This window comes from Xenopus laevis, chromosome 5L (genome assembly GCF_017654675.1).
Source record: "Xenopus laevis strain J_2021 chromosome 5L, Xenopus_laevis_v10.1, whole genome shotgun sequence".
NCBI lineage: Eukaryota > Metazoa > Chordata > Amphibia > Anura > Pipidae > Xenopus > Xenopus laevis.
In genome coordinates, this window is record NC_054379.1 from 4,820,840 (window position 1) to 4,846,226 (window position 25,387).

Genomic DNA, 25,387 nt, shown 5'->3' on the forward strand with positions numbered 1-25,387 from the left:
ATCCAAAATAGTGGATTTGGTGCATCCCTCGATTTTAGTAAATAACCCCCTAAGAATTCAAGATATATGAAGTTAAAAAACAACAGAAAACTCTAATACAAAACTATGGAAGTTGAAGTGAAAGCAGTTGAGGTCCTGTAGAAATCAAAGGGAGCTGGTCCTATAGCTATTTGGACTATTAGAGGCATTTTAGACATTTTTAGAGGTTTGCATATTTTCAGCAAATTGTTCAGCATTCTTTTTTTTTTTTCCTTTAGTCTTTTTTATATTTGGGTCTTTTAATAAATTACATTGCATTCATGGCTTTAGAGAAAATTTGATTATTCGTGGTTTCAAAAACCTTGAAAACTACTAAAATGAGAATGTTGATATATGGGCCTCCCCATCACACATTGATGGAGGATTCTGAGCAAACAAAACCAGTTACTGATTTACTATTGATATCTAAAATTCATTGCAAACTATATTTTTCTTGTATTAGCACTAATTAAATTACAACAACAAATCCTAATAATAAATTATAAAAATAACACAAATAGCATACACAAATATTTGACTGAATAAATTAAAATCATGTTGTAAACAAAGGAATACAGGGGTAGTGCCACTAACAAATACTTTCTTACTTGGAAATAGATCTTACTGCAGATTAGGGATGAGTGAATTTTTTCAGCTTGTTTCGCCTCAAAAATTACGCCCATAGACTCAAAACAAGACGCGCGTCAAAACAATTTCACAGCGCGACAAAAATTTTTTGACGCCCATAGATTTTAATGGGCGTCTGCGTCATTTTGCAGGCGCCGAATTTTTGGCAAAACGAAATGGGTCAAATTCGCCCATCCCTACTGCAGATCCCATTTTATACCCCACTTAATGGAATTTAGAAAGATGAATTATTACTGTAATAGGTTTATGGGTTCAAGGTGGTGAAACGTGCAGAAATTATTGCATTTCACTTTTCTCTAAAACTGCTCATTAAAAATGACAGTTATGTTACCCAAAGGGGAAGATGTTCATTACATATAAAGATTCAATGCTCAAGATGGTGTTGAGTTGAAGTAGGAATCAAACAAAGGCACTGCACTCTTCAAAGCAGCTGCTTTCTGCCACCATATAATGAGCTTAGCTTGATGGGTCAAAATATAACACCGGGTCAAGACTAGGGATGTAGCGAACCGCCGATAATGTGTTCACGAACGCCGTTCGCGAACACCGGCAAAAAATGCGAACAGTTCGCGAACTTCGAACATCTGAAAATCGTTCGATTCGAACGATCGAAGGATTTTAATCGTTCGATCGAACGATTTTCGTTCGAATCGAACGAAAATCGTTCGATTTTAGCGATCGAATGGTCGAACGATTTTGACGCGAACGTCGCGCGACGTTCGCGAACTTGCGGCGGACGCGAACAGCCGATGTTCGCGCGAACAAGTTCGCCGCCGAACAGTCCGCGACATCCCTAGTCAAGACATGGGTTTTTTTTCTGCTTAATTTATACATTGTTATTGAGCACCAACATAGAGGTAAGAATGCAATGTAGGTACTGTAGAAAGAGGAACAGAGTTTTTTTTAGTGGTCTCCATTAAGTCAATAAAAGTATTAAATAATTAGTGCACTTTTATTCCCACAATTGACCTGTCCATGATTCCTTACGCCTACTCATTAGTGTAGCCACTATCTTTGTTATAGCACAACTACATGATGCATTGAGGAAAAAACATTTTTTAACCAAATACACTGCTGTAGTGATATGTATTTACTGATCTGTTAGTGTTTGCTCACATGCACCAATACACATATACCATTTCCTACAACAGGAATTTGACTTATTCTTTAGAACTCTGAGACCACATTTCATGCTAAACACATTTCCACATTTTGCCCCTAGAAAAGACATCCCCCTCCACATAAATAGACTTGATAAATGATGCTTGAGTTTAAGAATCTGTTTTCTAACTGCCGAATTAGTATCACGATGGATAATATGGCACTTTCTTATTTCAGAGTGGTGTCTAGTAATGACTTGCTTCAAATGAACTTATTGTAGAATCATCAGAGCTTTCTGCCTGGAGCAAGAGCATATTCCATAACAAAGCTTTTAACAATCTCATTTTAACGTTAGAATCTCAGCACATTTGCTGGCATATTCCCATATGCGATATCAATCTGAGCTGTTATGCATATTTTATATATTAATGGATATGGCTTAGTTTAAATTATTCTGATTGTTATATCCAAAGATATGTCAGATTTTTGTCTTGAGCACTGCAACAAATGTTTTTTCATGCATATAAAGAAACTGTACAAAATGCAATTTGCAGACAAGAATCTATATTTTTGAGGAAAGTGCTACTTTATTATCTATTATATGTATAATTATAGTTATAATCTACCTTTGTAACTATATTCAGCATAAACATAGTTCAATCGGGACATTTTAAGCAAAAATCAAGAACAACATAAGGTTTAAATGATATTATGTTATGAGATAGGTCTGTCTCTGTTATTTGTAATCTGTTTTTGTACTATTGGTTCTGATAATTTCATATGCTTTAAAATTTAAGAGCTATAAACAAATCATATTTACCCATTAAACAGAAACCACCATGCAACACATGTTATCACATGATCTGCTCCATTCTTTAGGGCAGGGATCTCCAACTAGTGGCTCACAAGCAACATGTTGCTCTTCATTCCCGTTGACTCCCAGTGGCCTCAAAGTAAATGCTGTTTTTTGAAATTCTGGTTCGGAGACAAGTTGTGGTTGCATAAAAACAGGTGTACTACCAAACGCATAGAGGCTACCAAATTGGCAGTCACATTACTTATTTTGCATCACTCAAGAACATTTTTCATGCTCGTATTGCTCCCCAATAGTGATGGGCGAAAAATTCGCGAAACGGCGCCGGCGTCTCGTTTTTGACGCCGGCGCCCGTTTTTTCGACGCCAGTGCCCGTTTTTGACGCCGGCGCCCGTTTGTGACGCCGGCGTCCGTTTTTCGGAAAAAATTTTTTTGACGCCGGCGAATTTTTTTCGGCGAATTTTCGCGGGCGTTTGGCGAATTTATTCGCTCAACGCGAATCGCGCAAATTCGCCGCGAATTTGCGCCTGGCGAATAAATTCGCCCATCACTACTCCCCAACTGTTTTTACATCTAAATGTTGCTCACGACTAAAAAAAGGTTGGGGACCCCAACTGTAGACCACATCTGTTGCTGTAATGTGCTTCCCATACTATGAAGAGAGGCCATAAATATGTAAGTTGTGATTGCTCCATAGTGATATTGTTTACCAGCTGGCCGCTGCTGCTCCTTGGCAATGTGAGAGCTTTAAGGGAATCTAAAGATGTAAATGTTGTCCCACTGTACCCCCTAGTTCTCTAAGGTAGATGATCAAAAACTAAAAAAAGGTATGTATGAGAATTCACCAGTCAGAAGTCTGCTTAACCTAACCTTGTCAGTCTTCTTGCTGTTACTTGATCCTAGAGATCAAGAGAGTTTATGGGGTTATTTAATAAAATCCGAATTTCTCTCATATATTATTAAAAAACAACCATGACCAAATGCCCATGCTCGATTTGACCTTATTTATTAATAAAATAACCCAAATAAATCAGATCATGCGAAAACCTGAAATTGAGATACTGTAGGTGCCTCTCCCATTGACTTATACAGGTCTGAGATGGTGGATTTTCAGATTTGGGCTTTTTGAAGAATCAGGGAACAGTATAATAAATCTCAAAAAATGTTAGTTTTTTTTCCATAAAAAAATGTTTTTGCCACAAAAAGGCAGTTTTTGTAAATAATCCCTTTAATCAAGCAAAATCACTTTAAGAATAAACCCCTGCTATTATGCTAGCATTTTGTACTCTCTAAGCCTCTGTACTAATGAGTGTACAGTACATATGAAAGTACACTGTATAACACTATTTGTGTATAGAAGAAGCTTGACAGTGCACAAACAGAAATTAAGCAAAATAATATACTGTAGGGCTAATTTATTAATACTCAAGACTTAATCTGGGAAATCTATGTTAAACAAATGCAATTTTTTACATCAATTTCCCCCTCCCATGATCACCAGGTTTAAGGTGGCAAACTTTTATTTTTTTATAAAATGCCATTATGAAAACAAAAAAGATTGAGAAAAAAAAGTTGATGCCAAAAACTGCCATTGAAAGATTTAACTTGCATCAATATAATTTAATAAATAGATCCTTATCTGTTTTAAATCTACTTTTTTATGTCAACATAGAACATATGTTTCCTGACTGTATATTTACTTCCATTTTTGATAAATAGATCCAGCAAATGCTTCCATTAACATATGACAACTAATATGTGCTTCTCCTATTTTTTTCCAGCCTGATTAGCAAGCAGCCAAGAATTTGCCGTAAATTAGCTATAATTATCACCTCTGCACGTATGAACTCTTTATTTTTTTCATCACCATAAGTTGTTTGGAATTAATAATGTACCCATTTGTTTAAAATATTTTTTCAACACATATTATTTTTTACCAAAAACAAACACTTGAAGTGTACTTTCAGTGCTAAAATGCATTAACTTTGCTCACTGACTATATAAATCAGGGGCCCATTCATTGAACCTTGATTTTTTTCTGGTCAAGTTTTTAGGGGAATAATACAATAAAGTCAAGTTTTCACAGCGACAATTTCATAAAATTGAGTTTTCAAAGTGTGAATCGTATGATACAAATCGGCGCAGTGTTTTTTGACTTTTTTTAAGAAAAAGTATTGATAAATGAGTTCAATGTATGAAAGGGAGATTGGTCAATTTTATTTTAAGAAAAAAATAGATTAATTTGAGTTTTAGTGAATAGGCCCCTCAGTGTGTACCGTATATACTCGAGTCAAGCGCAAAAAACGGTCGCCGGCGCTTAGAATATTCGCCAGTGCCTAAGAATATTCGCCGGCGCTTAGAAAAGTAGCCGGCGCCTAAGAATAGTCATCCAAAAACGAGATTGAAACTTACCAGAAGCTGCTGCATTTCTCACCCTCGGCTTATACTCGAGTCAATAAGCTTTCCCAGTTTTTGGAGGTAAAATTAGGTACCTCGGCTTATACTCGGGACGGCTTATACTCGAGTATATACGGTATATTATTGTATAAAATAAGCAGTTTTATGGCATATGAGGTGGAAGTGCAATACTTTTAATTAACATCTCCTGAGTAAAGAGGACTGTATTTCTCTCTTCTTAGATGTTTCTGCCTTGTTTAAGTGTTCTCTGGGTAAACTATAGACAATGGCAACCCACTTTTTAGCTCACAGTGCACAAGAACATAACAAAGTGTGTTGAGCCAAATGCACCATACAAGTCTGTTCCAACTGTTACTGAAACTCCAATGGAAAGTTCTCCAAGTTATATAGCTTTGCAGTCTGATTTTATTTCAGTATACTAGCGTATATCACAATCTGGAATATGAGGCATCCCTCCCAGTGATAATTATTGAGACTGTGAAGCCACTCCAACAACAGGAAGAAAAACATAATTTGTGAATAGTTAATTCCAGTTGAGGCAGCTGACGTCTTTAGCATAACTCATTAACATGCACTTGCTACATCAGTAATCACTTTATTTCCTGAATGTTTTCACACGGGTTGTGTGAAGTATGCATTTCTCTTTTATTTTCTGTAAATATCCTCAGGCAAAAATACTCAAAGTCTGTCTCCAAGCTTCACCACCACCAGTGTACGCTCTAAGCTCATCCTCTCATGGGTGCTGGCAGATCAATCATGTTTGCGGGTGAATATATCTTTCTGACTTACCTGCTGATTAATTCTACTGTGAGATCTACAAAACATTCATTGTTGGGGAAGATCAGAGTATCTGACCTGATTAGGGGGAACCAGCCATCTTGTTGTGTTGAATTTATACATCCTTGAAATCCAGTGAAAGGTTTTTTTTTTTGTTACAGATGCAACTAGTTCTTATGGAAATAGGAACATAAAGGGGCAAATTTACTTAAGGTCGAATATCGAGGGTTAATTAACAGTCAAAGTTAAATCCTTCGACTCTGAATATCGAAGTCAAAGGATTTAGCGCTATTCGTTCGAACAATTAAATCCTTAGAATCGTTCGATTCTAAGGATTTTAATCTATCCATCGAACGATTTTTGTTCAACCAGAAAAAAATTGCTAAGCCTATGGGGACCTTCCCCATAGGCTAACATTGACTTCGGTAGCTTTTAGGTGGCATACTAGGGGGGTCAAAGTTTTTTCTTAAAGAGACAGTATTTCGCCTATCGAATGGTCGAATAGTCGAACGATTTTTAGTTTGAATCGTTCGATTCGAAGTCATAGTTGAAGGTCAAAGTAGCCCATTCGATGGTCGAAGTAGCCAAAAAAAACATTCGAAATTCGAACTTCTATTCCTTCACTCGAGCTAAGTAAATGGGCCCCAAAGTCAGTAGAAAAATGTGATTGGTTTGAGTAAATTTTAATAAAATAAAACATATGTTCTTATTTAGAATTACATTTTCCAGGATTTGAAAACTGTCATATGCATTGCCCTGACAGGTAGAATATAATTGTCATGCAACATTTGTAGAGTTTAAATTGGATGGACTTTTGTCTTTTTCCAATAAAGATAGCTGCTCAGTCCCAAAAGAAAGTGCTTGAGTAAGAAAAGATTGCAAAGTTCTCCCAAAAACTTAAAATACATCTACACTCTCTTAGTTTTCAGAATGACTTGGACACCCAAGTCCTTAGCAAGCAACTGTCATCCCAATACTGATAATCAATATTCTCCTTACAGAAAAAAACAAAAATACTCACTGATATCTCACTTAGATTCATATGTATATATATTTTTTGATCTGCACTGGGTTTCATGCAATACCCAAAAGTTTTCAGAGTTTCGGGTGAAAATTCTGAAAAAATTGTAAAAACCATGAAAATATGATGGAAAAATCTAAAAAAATTGTGGAAATCTGATTTTTCTCGCAAAGCAAATTTTCAGAAAAATTTAATAATAAATAAGCGTATAAAACCCAAGCTGATTTGAACTGAGTTTGTGGCAGAAAATATTGAAATAAATTCGGACTTTGATAAATAAACCCCTTGGAGTCAGCCTAATCTGAATCCTGCTTAAAATGTCCAAATCCTGAACTGAATCCTAGATTTGGTGCATCCCTAGTTTGCACAATGGAGCAACATAGAAGCAGCAGAAAATGTTAAGGCTTTATTTTATGTTACACAAAATTTGACATTCAAAGGGTCATGTGTGTATATAAATAGACCAAGTGGCAGACAGACAAACAAAAAGAACAAATCAATCAGCTTGATTTCTACCAGTAAAATTCCTTGCTTTCAGATTTCGCTGTCAATGTTATATAGGAAAAACCTGAACAACTTGGTTACTATGACAACTGCAACCTCCATAAACACACTGTTCCACATTCTGTAGTCACTATAGCAACAAGAGAGTGATTTCAAATGATAGAAATGGAGATGAAAGTGATAAGAACCCAATGTGACACGTTTATATATCTTTTATATATATATGTTTGTTTGCATATGTATTATTTAAAAAAAAAGTTATAAACAACTATTATTGACAAAAAATAATAAAGCTGACTTTGCAGTTGCAATTTTATGGACAGTTTGACATGTGTAAACCAATATATAAGCTTTGTTTTACCAAGTACAACACTTCCATCACTGGGAAGGACAAGAACAAACACTCTGACAATGATTTAGAAGTTACTCTTTGTATCATAGCCAAGAATATTAACTAGATTGACATTCAAATGTAGATATTTCTCGCAAGGTCTCACAGTAGTGGGTTCAGTTGCTCAACTAAATTTATCCTTGTTCCTTTAGTGAACGTTGGTTAGGAAAGACAAAGGACACATAGTCCCATGTTGCACAACAGCTAATTGTAAAGTGAAGGATCCCGGCACAGAGCTAAGTGTGCGCTTAGAGACTCTGAGACAAAATTAATTAAAAGGCAATTTGACTGTCATACAGACTTGAGTTCCTCTAACTATAACAGACAGCATGGCAACTGCTAATCCTATAGGTCAACAAATAATCATGGAACTTCTGGATGCCCCAATGTTCTTAGCACAGTTTGATGCGGAAACTAAAGTTGCCAGTGGAAGTTGTGACTTGCGCACATATGATAATGCAAAGTTGCTGGGGTTTTTGCCATTTGGGAACATAGTGGTAGAATTAACCCTTTTGTTGCCAGTAATCAGTGTCAATCTGGTTCCCCATCTTGCTCAATATGTTGAAAGTAGTAGGATGGCACACACTTGTAGCAATTGTGCTAAAACATGTGCTGCAATCTTTTGAACTATTGAAAGTTCCCCATCTTGCCTAGTACTATTTTATTTTATATTTTGTCATGCATAATAAAAGCAAATCAGCAGACCAGCAGCTTCAATAGTTTCAAAAAGTTTCAAAGTCAATCCTTACTGCTAAGGGGAGAAACATGTACATTATCCTCTGACCTCCATCAGAAAATAGCTTGCTCTGCATGATAAGCTAAAGTAAATGAAAGGCAGAAAAGATTAATGGTAGAAAGTTAGAAAGTTAGGATTGGAGAGGATAGAGGGTTGATGAATGAAAGAGAAATGACAAAGCCAAAGTAGAAGTGGGATGACCTTGAGCAGGTACATGAGTAAAATAGATGTGTCATAAGAAGAACAATAATGAGCTACATGGAGCTACATGAGAACATGGAATAAAAAAGATTAGTGGGTGGTAGCACAGGACACATTCAGAGAAACATGAGGGATAGCAACTGTTACCATAAGTGGAAGGCTTGAAATAACTTAGAGTGACAATAGAATATTAGGAAGAGGATAAGTTAAGAGGTGGAGGACTTGGAGCAAGTCATGGTTTGGTGTGGTTACTGGAGGTAACAAATGGAGGGTAGAGAGGGAGGATATGAAGCAGAAATAATGTGCACCCAAGAAATGGTGATGTGATGGGAGGTAATGTGAGATATTTTGTATGAGCTTATCAAATCTAACAGTAAGGGGCAGATTTACTTAGGGTCGAAGTGAATTTTCAAAGTTTAAAAGTTTGAATTTCGAACAACTTTTTGGGTACTTCAACCATTGAATAGGCCTAAATTCTACTTTGACTTTGATTCAAAATAAAAGTTCGACTTCAAAAATCAAAGTACTGTCTCTTGATTCGAAGGATTTCATCATACGATCGTACGATTTTCATTCAACCGAAAATGGCCAAATTCGATTAATAAAAACTTCGACTTCAACATTCAAAGTCGAAGTAATCCAATTCGATGGTCGAATTTCAAAGTATTTTCCACTTCGAAATACGACCCTTGATAAATCTGCCCCTTAAATATGAAAGGTTTAGTAGTAGAAGGAGAACTTGAATTGCTACAGTAAATTGTCAATATATAAATTCTTTAACTCCAACTCCTCAGCTTATGTTATCTCCTACTTTAACTATAAACTGAGAATTTGAGTGGAAGGGTTTTCGTACTGACTCCACAGTTTCATAACATAGCAAAGTGACATTATCTCCTTTCGGAATGATATGCCCAAGCTGTTTTTCATGAAGCAAAAGCCCTTGTGAAATCTGATGATGACTACCTTATAATGATTATAGTATGTGGAACATCTTAGCTCCATGTTTCTATTTCTGTATAGGAATTCAGACTGCAGGTCATTAAACAGAAAAAAAACAGAATACAAAATTGGAAAGAGAAGCATGCAGTTGGCAGGCATTTCCACCTGATGCAACAAAATACATTCAGTTCAGTTTGGGTCCAAGTTTAGGTTGACATTTTTAGAGTTGATTGATTCTGTCACTCCCAATGCACAAAATAGAATCTCCCCCAAATGTGCAGCAAAGTCTAATTGAGATGAAAACAGAACAATTTACACTAAGGGGTTTATTTATCAAAGGTCAAATGTTATAGTTTTTTTTATACAGTACCTCGAATGAACTCAAAACTCAATGGTATCTTATTTAAGAAAAAGCTCAAATGGAAAAAACTCAAATCAGCGAGTTCGATTTGCCAAACCCAAAAACTTGAATTAATTGAGTTTTCCAAGGGAAAAAACTTGAATCACTCGAATTGATTGAAGGCTAATAACATCTTCAAATGATTCAATGAACCTTTGCCATTGACTCCTACATGACCTGGGCAGGGTTTAGATGGTGTATTTTCAGATTCAATCAATTTCCAGGGTTGAGGGTATAATACATTTTGAAAAATTCAAGGTTTTTTTTCAACCCAAAAAATTTGAGTTTTGACCAAAAATAATGTAGAAAACTTGACTTTTCATGAGAAACACAACTTTAACCTTAATAAATAACCCCCTAACTCTAGTAATACTCAGCAACCAATCACCATGGGTGCAACTTCTATTATCCTATGAAGTATAATGGAAGAGAACAAACTACATGAGCAGGAGAGAGTACATAGGAGAAAAAAATAAAAGGGTTATAGACTGAAAGAGCAGGAGCAGACTGGGAAAAAGTTAGTAGTAGACCATGGTAAGGCAGAGGAAAATAAACAGAGTTAGAGGTCTGGAAGAGGAAAATTCGAAGACACTGAATACAAACTTTACAAGCACTGTAAATAACAATTAATGTATCAACAATGTAAAAAAATCACAGTAATAAGCACCTTATTGAATACTTCAAAATCATTTTTTACACGGTGAAGCCAACACAATGGGGAGGTTTGAGGTACTATGATTATGGTACATGGCTCAGTAAACAGCTTTTTGTGTTACCTTACCTCTCCCAATTATCTTTCTGTACAAAAAAAGCATGCTGCTATAATATTCTCCCAGCCATCTGTAATTTCCATCTAGTAATTTAGTAACTGGATTCCTTTTAAAACATATCATTTGTATGAGCAAATGGAACGCAGTGGCAATAGTTACATTTTGTCAAAGACAGCAATTTTATTCCCTAGCATTTTTTTTTAACAAAGTAGCCATGGAGGCGTAATCGAAACCTTTTATTTCATGTCTTCAAATTGGCACAAAATGTTTCATAGCTATCTTTCCATATTTCCAACCAGTTGATGGTTTGATTGCCTCAGTCTCCGGCGAGGTTATGAAGTTCACTGCATTAGGGCAGCCACTTACTTTAGTGCTCAACAACTGAATAATAAGAGTTAAAAAACAATTATATACAGTAGCTGATGTACTGCTCCCAGAAAATTGATTCCAAACATAAGGCAAATACTGAAGAACAAAAAATGTGTCTAATGATGGATTTATGCTCAGATCTCAATCCACTTTAAGAACCCATGACTCTATTTAAAGTTCTCAGGCATCATTCGACTAACCACAACAATCTGGAGAAAATCTCCTGAGACCCAAAGACTTAAAGGAACAGTAATGTCAACGTGTTTTGCGTGCATTTAAATATGATACTTTCATATTGCACTGGTAAAAAAATGTGTTTGCTTCAGAAACACTACTATAGTACAATTATGGGACATGTTATCCAGAATGCTCAGCGTTTTATTAAAAAGAGATGTTTCTGTAATTTGGATTATTTATCATAGTCTGATTTTATCTCAATATTTTCTGCTACAAACTCCGATCAAATCCGCTCGGGTTTTTCACGCTTTTTTGTTATTACATTTTCCCAAAAATTTGCTTTGCTGCAAAAAAAATCAGGTTTTCACGATTTTTTTGAGATTTTTCACCCGAAAACTCAGATTTCTTATGCTTTTTTGCACGAAACCCAGCTCACATCAAAAAATCATTGAGACTTCTCCCATTGACTTATATGCAACCTCAACAGGTCTGAGATGCCGAATTTTCTGATTCAGACTTTTTCATCCTCGGGGTTTAATAATTTCCGAAAAATTCATGATTTTTTAAAAGTCAGATTATATAAAAAAAAATCACTGATTTATATTGTAGTTGGGATCAAGTACAAGTATTACCGTGAAAAAGAAGATAGGGCAGACTTATCAAGGGTCAAATTTCGAGTTCATGGGAGTCATTTTAAACTCCCATAAACTCGAAATTCGACCAACTGCAATTTATTTAAAAAAATCTAATTTTTAGTACTCGGGTGACTAGGATCAGCCCGCAGACTTGAATGAATTCAAATCAAAATTCGAATCTAATTCAATTACATTTTTCTCTCAGAAAAACAAACACAATTTTCAGGAAGGAGCAAACAACTCCAAATTGATCCTAGTACATCTCCCATAGGCTAAAACAGCAATTGAACAGGTTTAAGGTGGAGAATAGTCAAATTTGAGTTCTTAAAAGGCCAGTGTATGATACATTTCAAAAATCTAATTAGAATTTTTTATAAAACTCAAATTGAATTCTTACAATTCCCTAGTTGAATTTGACAGTTTTGGCCATAAAAAAAATTAAAAATTCAAATTTGGAAATTCAAATTTTCACTCGGACCCTTGATAATTCTGCTTAATTGAATGCTTCGAGTCTCAAAAGTTTTAAATCTAAATCAATATCACATTTACAAAGATATAGATATATTTATAAAAAAAATATCTATCACTATCACAAGAAACAAAAATATCACAGAGAACAAAAATGTCATTGATTTGTTATTGCATAAAAAAATTGTGAGGAGTCTGGATATTTTAGGAAGGTACGGTATTTTTTTCCCTTGACTATTTTTAGTTGGAGGCTGACCAGGTAGACTGTTTTGTGGGTTTAATTGCCTTCAAGTCACATTTTAAAGATTTAATCACTCATTTTATTAAGAAAATGTAACACATCTGGCTAAGGAAAAATAAATAAATATTAGAAATTGTCAATATACTGTGAATATTTCAGTTTTCTAGTAATGGAAATGCAGAGATTTTAGAAAGCAAATGATGAGCATTGTTGGATTCAAGGGTACATTCTCCTGATGGGATACACAGAGGATTTCTCTTAATGATACCATCAGTAATCTGAAGTTTTTTTCTTTAGACACCTGTTCCATAAGGTTGAGGAATGCAATTCTGCCTTAAACCAGTCAGCAAATGAATTAATATTTATGTGGCATAACCCAATTTTCTGCACAATACTGAAGGGAAAGCAGAGTCGAACAATATTTTAGGAACATTAATGAAGAAGGAAATGTGATGTGACTAGTTACTGATTTATCGCACGTAAATGATTTGGGTGACATTGAGAATCCCTGCTTGGGATACAGTAATGAGGAGGTTTGGTGCCATTGCCCTGGGATTTGAGGAAAGTCAATTTATCTTCCTATTCAGTATGAAAAAAGATGCTAAGTTTGCACTAGATCTAGTAATCCATATCAACCCATCAGACTGTAGCAGTTATGATCATATGAAGGGTTCTCAAATCCCCTATGTATGAATTAAAGACAGAGGAATGGGATTTAAAGGGACTGCAATGGGGAGAAAGAGATATAAGAGCTTTGACATTGTTAGCTTAACTCAAATGTTTCCATACTTTTGGGGAAATAATAATTGTAATAGAGAGGTTTTTCTGATTCAGACCCTATTGTTCAGTTCCTTATGGCTGCAGGTTCAGGTGTCTGTGTCACACCTTGGGATACGATATCAGGAAAGCAAATTGAATCAAGCAGCTCCAGGCAGTATTTTTCAACTGCAATGTGTTTATTTAGCAGTGTAGGCACACTACATGACACTTGATAAAGGGCTACGCCCGAAACATGTAGGGTGCCTACACTGCTAAATAAATACATTGCAGTTTAAAAATACTGCCTGGAGCTGCTTGATTCACTTTGCTTTCCTGAATTAATAATTGTATATGTAATGTCTTGCTGAGTTAAAAACATTCACTTCTGGGTCCCTTTTTATCAACGGTCTTATTTTTTTGGTTGTAGTGGTTTTTGAAACCACAACTAAGTTCACAAACTCTAAAACTACGAATGTTCTGAGATTTATTTAGAAAAACAGTAAGAATGGAAAATTACGCTAAAATATGCTCTAAAAAATATGAATGCCTTGGAAACCTCTAAAAAATTGAGTTGTTCAGACAATTCCTAGTGTCCCAAATGATTTAGAGCTCCCATTGACTTCTACAGGACCTTGACAACTTTTATCCGGCAAAGTTCTGTATTAGTGACACTAATAACTCGTCTGATAGTTCCTTCTCTTGGATAATTTTACTTTTGTATTAGTATTTTTTATGGTTTTGCACTTCATAAATCTTGAGTTTTTGTTTTTAAATTAGGAAACCACACATTTTTTGCGATTCATGGAAAAAATTTGATTCTTAGTAAATGACCCCCATAGTACATTATCGGTATATATATATATATATATATATATATATATATATATATATATATATATATATATATATATATATATATATATATATGTAGAGAGAAAGAGAGAGAGAGAGAGAGAGAGAGAGAGAGAGAGAGAGAGAGAGAGAGAGAGAGAGATTAATTTAGCCTCCACAGAGTAAACCCTATGGCATATTAATGATTTAATTAATGATTTAAACATATTAATAATGCAGTGCATAATATCCTGTATATGCATTCTACAGAAAATGAAAGTATGAAACCCTTTACTTTTTTCGTATATAGGGTATCACCCTTAGATGGAGAGTCCCATAATTAAGAGCTGACCTGACATAGGACTCTTTTATACTGTATACACAATTGTGCCTGAATATTTGTTTTTCCTTGTTCCAGTTTGGCTTCATAGTTTGCAAACCTGAAGAAACAGCTTTTTTTTTTTTCTTGTCAATAAATCATAAAAACCCAATTGATATTCTAAAAATTAAAATAAACGCTAATTTTTTTGAGATTGTTTTTCTGGGGTATTCAGCAGATGTTCTGCATGGCTGGATACAGCTCGACAAGCAGTGCCTATTAGCCAGTCTATAAATCTCTGGCAGCAAACAAATCAAAGTTATTGCTAATTTGTTCTGTAAGTCCATCTGTACTTTGAAGAATGAATATTAATAATCTGTCACTGTGTTATTCTGGAGAAAAAAATAGTGCATCAAAGATAATGGAAACTATCTTCTAACACGAGGCACCTTCATTGCAAATTAATTCATGTCAAATTAGCTCTCTTGTTCCCACCAACCTTCCGCATTAAGCCCTCCACCTACAAGTTAGGGATTTGTTTAAATTATTTTGAACATCTCAATGTATTTTAGTCAGAAAACGCTATTCCAGGAAATTAGCAATCGAGATAGGATTCAGGCTCATAATTTAGTGCTTGCATGATGAATAAAAAAAATGTGTTTTGAAACTGATACATTTTTGCATTTGCTGAATGATTATTTTTCTCAGAAGAGCAAAAGTTGGCACAAAGCAGATGGACCTGTGTCATACAGGTTTATTTATCAAGGGCTGAATATAGAGTTTTCTTATTTAGGGAAACAAAATGTGTCCCTAAAAATGTGATACAAGTCAATAGAGAGCTAGGGAGTTACCTTCTGGTGAACTGTACTGAACTTTATTTTCACACTTTGATAAATACTAGCATATGTGATTAAAATAAAATACCAAAGAAATGCAGTTTCATACACACAAGAGCAGTTATTGGGAGCACAAAAGTGTGCTCTATAATCCCTAAGGGCCTCTTCTTCTAGCTGGGTGTTTCATTTGTTTTATTAATGGAGCACCCAATGCATGAGCTTCGTTATCATGGAGCACACCATAAATGCAGTATTTAAATTCCCTCTTTAATAAGATCGGTCCTTCTTATGAAGCACAGGAGGCAAAGTGCAAAGAAAAATGTAAAAGACAGAGCAGAAATGTGAAAAATAGAGTGTATATGACTGTGTGGCCCCTCATGAGTACAGCAATTCCTACTTTTGGCAGAGCTGTGTTCATGAGGCGCAGAAAAATAGATGTCACCCCCTTCTACCCACTACCTGTTCCCAACCTGTGCATCATTCAGATGTATAAGTTAGGAATTGCCACCTAGTTCAGGCCAACCATGGAGCCCTGTTCTTAGCTCTTGCCCTTAGGCACCAATCCAACTCTATGTGTAACAGCTGAGAATTTTTAAATCAGCACCAGGTGGCCAACGTCAATGACCCTTACAGATTTGGATAAGCCACCATTGGTGCTATATTCTGTAATAAGATCACCTTCCCTGTTTGTTGTATACATAGCATAACTATACTACAGCAACATCAAAAGGTGGTGTAAGAGCCACAATACTTCAGCGTTAGAATTATCTAGTTAATCATTTTATAATTAACCTAAGCTCTTATTTATATCTTTGAACCCACAAGTTGTACCAGTACCACAATTTAGAATCATCTGGTAATGTGTTTATAGAAACTATAGAATGCATACAAGCTATCAAAGCACTCCTCTGCAGGGAATATATAATACAAAGGGGGCTGTTTACTAAAATCCTAATTTATATCATTATTTAAATAAAAAAACACAACCAAACTCCCATACCCGATTTTACCTAATTAATTATTAAAAAAACCTCGATTTAATTGGTTCAGGTAAAAACTAGATGAAATTGAGCGAAACCGAATCATACATTTTTTCCAAGGTTTTTTCCCAAATCAGTAGATTTTATGAATTTATGTGCCCAGATTTTTTTGATTCTTGGGCTAATTCCAGAGCAGACCATATCAATTTTAAATAACATAGGCACCTCTGCCACTGACTTATACACAACCTTGGGAGGTTTGAGATGGAAGATTTTCGGATTCAGGCTTTTTGCAGTTTTGAATTGTGCCCCAAAAAGCCCAACCAGATAAATTCAAAGCTTAGTAAATAACTCCCTAAATTTTACTGCATTTACTGAGACAACCACAAGACATTGCTTAGATAGTGGCATAGATTACAGTTATTTTACAAGGGCAGTATAAAATATAGTTTGTGATTTAAAGGAATGTTATATTGACTCAGTGTGTCACAGCAACATCCACCAGTAATCTCACAATTTAGAAATTACTTAAAAAAAACCATTTATAATAGTCATATAGGTTTATACTATCTACAAGAAACAGTTGTTCCATCACTTGGGATCCATTAAACGTTATGTTAGTCCAGCTAGGGGTTTGCTCTCACTTATGAAGGAAAACATATTTCTGATTTTAACTCATATGTAATATGTGGAGTTTTTGACTTCAATTACCCCCCCCCCCCATTACATTAGCTTCAATATTCTATTTTGTGTAAATAGGTTATGAAGATGTATTCACTTACATGATACATTTGTACGCATATATCTCCTAATGGGAAATACGCTGCACCGGCATGTCGAAAAAAAAAACACCTTCCCATTAAATTCTCTGGCTTCTTTATTCAGCTTTGGCTCAATGGGAAAAAGAATGAGCACAAGGTGATGGGAAAATTGTCACACGTTGCACCGTTATTTCCAAACTGGAGCAGCCTGCCAAGCTCATTCACTGTAACAAATGATAATGAACTTGAATTAAGCACATCAAGTGCAACATGAAATTCAATCTGAAAGTGAACCATTTTTACCTGGTCGTATGCCATATATATATATATATATATAGTAAGGTTGGAAAAAGACACACATCCATCAAGCTCAACCTCTTTTTTTTTTTAAATCTGCCTAACTGCCAGTTGGTCCAGAGGAAGGCAAAAAAAATCCATCTGAAGCCTCTCCAATTTGCCTCAGAGGGGGAAAAAATGTCTTCCTTTTATATATATATATATATATATATATATATATATATATTATATATATATATATATATATATATATATATATATATATATATATATATATATATATATATATATTATAATGCCTGAATGTTCTAGAATATCTATTGATATTAGAGAGGGATTTAGCACGGAGCAGGATCGCAGGATCATCTAAAATCTATTGGACTATGCAGCACATGAAGGTTTGGTAACAGAGCCAACACATTTTGATAATCATTTTAAAATGTCCTGCTGAGTCTTGGATGACTTTTTTTTATTGTATTATTTATTGTATTATTTTCTTGAGTGAAGATATACTCGTCTATTCGGACCTCTACTCTTTAAATGTTTATTGGAAGCCAAAAGGCAAGCTCCCATATGTAATAAAAGGCACTACGATTGCCCAGGACCAGTAACCTATAGCAACCAATAAGATTGCTTTTTAATAGGTGACCAATAAATCTTTCCTGCTGATTGGTTGCTATAGGTTACTGCTCCTGGGCAAACTTGGTGCCTTTTATTACATAACCCACAAGGACTATGCAATTTTTGAGCTCCATCTTGGTGTAAAATAATGTTCAATGGCTTAAGACAAGCACTTTTTATTCTGTAGTTTGGACCCTCCACAGTTCTGGATTCTGTATGAAATATACCTGCAGACCAAAAGGTTCATAAGTATTTTTGTATGATACAATTCGAATCAGACATAGTAGAACGTTTCTAAACTAACAGCCTAAAGGAGCACTACAATTCACTGATGGCATGTCTAATTGGTAAAGCATGTGTTTGGGTAACTCAAATGTATTGCATTGTGCCCACCGCAGTTTGATGTATGGCCTTCAATTACATTTTACAAGGTCCGGCAACTTCGCTATATGTCGCTCACTGGTTGCCACAATTTAGACTTATCTTATAATCATGTTACAAATGAAAAAAAATTAACCTTGAATCTACTGAGACCAAAATAAATAATGGAACTTGTCAGGTCACCATGAGACAGTGAGCACCACTAATAAATCAAGTATTTAAATATAGAGCAATTGTTTTGGTCTAGATTTTGAGAATTACATTTTGATACTGTTGGCATCAAATCAAAATGTTTACATTTGTGATTATTATTATTATTTATGCAGTTTGGCTTATTTATCAACAAGTAAGGGAAATAATTGCTGCTATTGTACATTTCCAATCACTGGCGAACGCTGGCAAAGTTTCCCTAGCGTAAACTGTCAGCGAAAGCATTGCATAGTGAACTTTCGCTAATGTTCGTTTCTGGCTAGCAAACTTTGTTAGGTCAACTTGAATAGGGCGGGTACATATAGGTTGTATAGACATCTTTATTATAGACGTTGGTGCAAATTTTTGAAGTGGCCACTTATTATTACACATATCCAAGGAAGCAAAATAAAGACAAAAAAGATCCTCTAATGTCCTAGACATGAGCCCACCCTAAAACAAATGTGGCACCCCCTCAAATGGTAAACAAAATGTTAAAACAAAAATGTTTAATAGTTACAATTAGTTAAAGATAATCCCACTTTTTTTTATTTTTATGAGACTTTGGCATACAGGATATGATGTCACTGACATAATACTGAGGAGGATGTAGCTTCATCTCTTCAGCATACAGGATATGATGTCACTGACATAATACTGAGGAGGAAGTAGCTTCATCTCTTCAGCATACAGGATATGATGTCACTGCCATAAGACTGAGGAGGATGTAGCTTCATCTTATCAGCATACAGGATATGATGTCACTGACATAAGAGTGAGGAGAATGTAGCTTCATCTCTTCAGCATACAGGATATGATGTCACTGACATAATACTGAGGAGGATGTAGCTTCATCTCTTCAGCATACAGGATATGATGTCACTGACATAACATTAAGGAGGATGTAGCTTCATTTTATCAGTTTGCCAGGTATAACTTGGTAAAGGTAACGTTCTGTAAAATTCACACTTTCGCTCTTTAGTGAATTTGTGGAGTAATGATCGTTTGCCTGAGCGAAAATTTGCCTGGCGATATGGTGCGAAACTTCATTAGCAATGGTTTATTTAACGAATTGTCCTCTATGCCTGTTAGTAAGTTGGCAATGTCCCTGTGGATGGTATTTCTGGCCACTTTAAATCTGCCCTTGTGTTTTTTACTCTCTGAATGTGTAAATAAAACAACTCCATCTGTAAAACTATTGACAAGCCAATTCATAAGAGAACTCTCTCCCATTCATGAAGGGTAGGAGAATAATTTGCTTGTGTATTAAATAGGGGTAACACCCACTTGTGAAACTTTGAAGGGGAATCCCATTTATCCTGTTGTAGTTTGTGGGAGAAAACTAAACAGATTGTAAGCAAAGGACCATAATTCAGCGTAATTGTGTGAGCCCTGAATCGATCAATATTTTTTTTGTCAGGGAATATTAATGTAGTGAATGACTGTTTTCTAATTGCTATACAATGATGTTTAAAAGCTTATACATGCTTCCCATTGATTAAACTGGGACATTGACTTGGCTACAAAGGACTCAGTGATCAACATGCAAATTGCTTGAAGTTTAGCGTTAAAAAGGGCCCATCTGCCTGTTCAACATGTAGAAGGTCATCATTGGATACTGTATGGTGGGGCCTTTAGGGAAATACCCAGTGTAGGGGCCACTTTCCAGTTTATGTTCTATCATTCACTGAGAACCAAAGGGAGCTGTAGTTTAACAGCAGTTAGGGAGTAGAATTGAGCATCTTTACTTTCACGTTGTATGGCAATTTTCCTTTCGTCCATTAGAATGCAACTCCCAGCATCTTCAGCCCACTGGAATGCTGGGAATAATAGTAAAAATAACTGGAGAATGTCTTTTAGGCAGCAGTATGGTTGCCCAACAAAAGGGAACGGCACAAGCAGAGGCTGTGAATTGAAGCGTGCGTCTGTAAGTCAGAAGCTGACTGCTTTATTAAAACACATGACTGTGATCTGCAGCCCTTCTCACCATCTCAGCAAAATGCAGCATCTTGCTCCGCAGCTCCCTGCCAGCCATTGGTTACCCCATGACACGTGGCAGACGGAGGCTTCCCTGTGTGCTCCGACTCCAATCTGTGAGCAGGGCACTGATAGGCCAGGCTGATGCGCAGGCAATTTATCATCCTGATCTCCCACTGAGAAAGGGAGCTCTTCTGTCACCAGTATTGATTTCAGAGGATGGACTAAAATTTCCTAGGATTACCATTAAGAATTAAGAAAAAAACCCTTTAAGCGCGCAGGGTAGCCAGGCAGACATGGATATGAGATGGCACTGTCAATCCTCCCAGGTAGCTTCTTCTATCACAGCCGATACAGAGCACAGAGCGAGCACTGCAGCATGCAGGGATGAGCATGTTTAACAAGACAAAAATAGTCCAACATGGAGACCGGGGAGGGGGTGGCAAGAGACTAGCAAGTGAAAACAAAAATGTTGATTTCTGCTTTTTAATATCCGTAAAACGGAAAACGTACGTGAAGCGATTGCATGTCATTAATATTAAAAAAATCACATTTGTGCATGCAAGGATGGTTTATAGCTTCCAATTGTGCTTCACGGTACTGGGGAACGAGCAGATCCGCTTTTATTGGAGCTTTCAGCAGGAGACATTTGCTCCCTGCTAGAATTCTCTGATTATTATAGAGCATGTCTGCCCCAGCAACGTATAGGCAGCAAAGACTCAAACAGCTTCTGATAGACGGTCTGCATGGCTAATCCTATTATATCTGCAGAAAAGCTTTCATCTCTGACCATTTTCGTTCTTGTCGGAGTCATGCGTAACCTTTTTTTTTTCTTCTCTCGTTACCGTTGGCAGAGATAAAAGTTGTGTATGTCACCTGCTTGCCGTTAGCAATGAAGCATGCCTAAATCAAATGTCTAACAGATATGTGTGTAATGTACAATATACAACCTATTTGTTGGTGGATTCGTAGGAATAGACCGAGTGGATGACTTGGTGACTGCTACGTGTGTTTAAGAGACACTGCCATTATCAGGACTTTGATTTAATGTACAGTGTAGTCTTTGTTTTCTTTTCAAAATGGTGTTGTAAATAGAAAAGATATACCACGGGCACAGAGAGATGTTTAGATCATGAAATCTTATTTTGGCTCTAGTTCATATTGTGTTGGAATGTAGCACAAATGTGCTTTTAGCCATTATTCTTAACAAGGTAGTTAAAGGGGTGGTTCCCCTTTAAGTTAACTTTTAGTATGTTATAGAACGGCAAATTCTAAGCAACTTTTCCTTTGGTCTTCATTTCATAATTTTTTTAATTATTTGCCTTCTTTTTCAGACTCTTTCCATCTTTCAAATGTGGGTCATTAAAAACATCTAAAAAACAAATGCTCTGTAAGGCTACAAATGTATTGTTATTGAAACTTGTATTAATTATATTTCGATTCAGACCTTCCCCTAATTATAGTCCAGTCTCTTATTTAAATCAATGCATGGTTACTAGAGTACTTTGGATTGCTGAAATTTAGTGATGGCCGAATTTATTCGCCAGGCGCAAATTTGCGTGATTCGCCGCCGGCAAATAAATGGATGCCGGCGTCTGTTTTTTTGGACGCCGGCACATTTTCGGCGGCGATTGTGAGCCAGCGTTCAAAAAAACGGACACCAGTGTCCAAAAAATGGACACCGGCGTCAAAAATGGACACTGGCGCAAAAAGTGCAGTAAAAAAAATCCGCAAATTTTGAAAATGAAAACCTATTGCCAATTGTCTCAGAATATCACTCTCTGTATAATACTGAAGTTTAACTCAAAGGCAAACAATCTATTTAATAATAACTATTACATAAATATTACAGTGGTCTTCAACAATTAATGAGTTTTGCTTTCACCATTCATAGCATATTCCTCGGGGCAAGCGTTTTGTCCTGAAGAAGATGTGTTATCTTTATGTTTCTTTATTCACTAACAATCAGATTTCTTTTTTTTTTCATGAATCATATTTTTTTTTCTCTAAATTTTTTTTTACATTTCTGTAAAACTGTAAAAAATTATATTAAGGGGCAGATTTATCAAAGGTTGAGGTGAATTTTCGAATGAGAATTTATATAATTTTGAGCTATTTTTTGTGTACTTCGACTAGGGAATAGTCCAAATTTGATTTGAATTTAAAACCTATAACCTATCTGGAGTCAATTGGTAGACTTTGAAAAATCTAAGTTTTTTTGGGGAAAAACTTCGATTTGAATTCAATCGAATGCGCTATTACTTTGATTTGTACAATTGTAATTTGGCCAAATACAGACCTATTCAATTGAAAACGGACCTATTCGGCCACAAAAACTTTATCTTCATTTCGGTTGGTCTTTTTGAATTCGGATTTCGAAGTTTTTCAAATTCAAAATTCGACCCTGACAAATATGTCCCTAAGTGTAAGATATTAAGATGTATTAAATGTAAGAACCATGAAAAACTCTAATGCAAAATTTTGTCAATGGGAGATGCGCCAATCCTAGAGATGCGCCAATCCTATTGGACATTCAACATTTTTTTTCTAGTAATCTGTAAAACTGTAAAAAATTATATTAAGGGGCAGATTTATCAAAGGTTGAGGTGAATTTTCGAATGAGAATTTATATAATTTTGAGCTATTTTTTGTGTACTTCGACTAGGGAATAGTCCAAATTTGATTTGAATTTAAAAAAATGCAAATATTTGAACATCAAAATGTATCATGTTCTGCCTCTTTAAAAATTCGACGTCCACCATTCACCATCTAAAACCTGCCAAATTGATGTTTTATCCTATGGTGGACCTCCTATAACCTATCTGGAGTCAATTGGTAGACTTTGAAAAATCTAAGTTTTTTTGGGGAAAAACTTCGATTTGAATTCAATCGAATGCGCTATTACTTTGATTTGTACAATTGTAATTTGGCCAAATACAGACCTATTCAATTGAAAACGGACCTATTCGGCCACAAAAACTTTATCTTCATTTCGGTTGGTCTTTTTGAATTCGGATTTCGAAGTTTTTCAAATTCAAAATTCGACCCTGACAAATATGTCCCTAAGTGTAAGATATTAAGATGTATTAAATGTAAGAACCATGAAAAACTCTAATGCAAAATTTTGTCAATGGGAGATGCGCCAATCCTAGAGATGCGCCAATCCTATTGGACATTCAACATTTTTTTTCTAGTAATTTTATGAAAAACTCAAATTTTTAGAGGTTTTCGTGTGTTTTCTTTTAATAAATTAAATGTCATTTGTTATTTTAGAGAAAATGTGTTTAGTAATGCTTTCAAAAGCCTCTAACACTTCTAAAATTTGATAAATAAGACTTCCAAACTTGCTTCATGTTATGGACACTTTATTGATGAATTTCCAACACTTGTTTATGAATTGTATGGCAATTGGAATTTTCAGACATCTTATCTTGGTTTTCATCCACCATCCTGCACAGCATACTGAAAAGTACATGGCAAATCATATACAAAGTAGGCATTTTAAAGAACCACCATGACAACAGTACAAACTCTGGGGTAGAACCTTTTTTTCATTTGAAATCAACACAATTTAGCTCTGTCTGCAGATTTTCAAATTCATAAAATGTCAAAAAAACTGATTTTTAAATTTATTTTTCACCTTCTGGTAAATCTGCCCGAGAGAACAGAGACATGAAATGAATTTGCTTTTTTCAGAAAAATTTATTGGAAATACCACTGATAAAATGCCATGTGCTCTATGTTCCATTTTCCTTAAAGAAGAAGGCAGTTCATTCACAATAGTTTATCCATAATATTGCAAGATAGAGCACTATATTTATTCAGCATAATGCTTTATAAGCTCTCTTTGTTTGTTTAGCTGCCATATTAGCTTGGTGTGACATCTCTTCCTGCCTGAGTCTCTCCCTGCTCACTCATAGATCTGGGCTCAGATTACAGCAGGGAGGGAAGGAGGGATGGGGAGAGGGAGAAAGGAGCAAACTGAGCATGCTCAAGCCCAAGCCCTGGAGGTTTAAGCTGAAGGCAGGAAGTCTGATACAGAACCCATGTGTACACAATAGAAGGAAATAATTGTGGTTTTCTTTTGACAGAGGCCTCTTTGATGGTTTACTAGTGTATTTATATAGCCCTTTCTGATAAAGCTGTAACCTTTCCTTCTCCTTTAAGTCCCCTTCATTTGTATGTATTGTATGGTTTTGCCATGTGGAATGCGCGACCACCTCCCAAGTAATGGAGGCAACTGCTGACTATTCTGAATACAGGTTTGTTTAAAAGAATGATATTCTGCATTGTAAATTCCATAATGAAAGTGTTACTAAACAATACCAGGGATAGGCTTTCTAAGGAGGAAGGGACACTCATAGAGAAAACAGGAGATAGTGGGGGTATAGCACTGAGTAATATGTTCTTTAATGCACCCTCCTGGCCATAATAAAAGCTCTGTCTAGTTCACCTATAAATGAAAACTTTGAGTAGCAGCAGAAACAGTTGTGCAAATGGGCTTTGATGTATAAATCATAACCTGACAAACAGATGTAGATTTTTCGTTGACATGCTTGTAAAAAGCTTATATATGGATTTGAATCTTAACTATATAAATCTCACAGTGACAGCTTATTTACTTGCACAGCAAGAGACACCCAGAAACATTTCCCAGTTGGAAGACAGATTTGAATATTTTTTTCCTGTGGCCATAAAATAGTAGTAGCAGGAATGCCTATTGTTCATGTTGATCTATAAATTGCCAGATAGGGATTCATTATGTGTTAACAGCATACATTAAGATAATGTCTAGTTCTGTACTGTAC

At 35.6% G+C, this 25,387-nt stretch overlaps 1 protein-coding gene across 32 annotated transcripts in view; it reads left to right on the top strand.

Moving 5' to 3' along the window:
- LOC108716082 (neurexin-1) overlaps positions 1-25,387 on the top strand; it is an 861,870-nt gene that overhangs the window by 804,596 nt on the left and 31,887 nt on the right. The window contains exon 1 of one of the 32 annotated variants that reach the window (XM_041562479.1): positions 20,782-20,908. The exons of the other annotated variants lie outside the window; for them this stretch is intronic. Coding sequence (XP_041418413.1) covers positions 20,876-20,908 — 33 coding nt within the window. The 5' untranslated portion in view covers positions 20,782-20,875. Of the gene's footprint in view, positions 1-20,781; positions 20,909-25,387 lie in introns of those variants that run through there. 32 annotated transcript variants of the gene reach the window in all.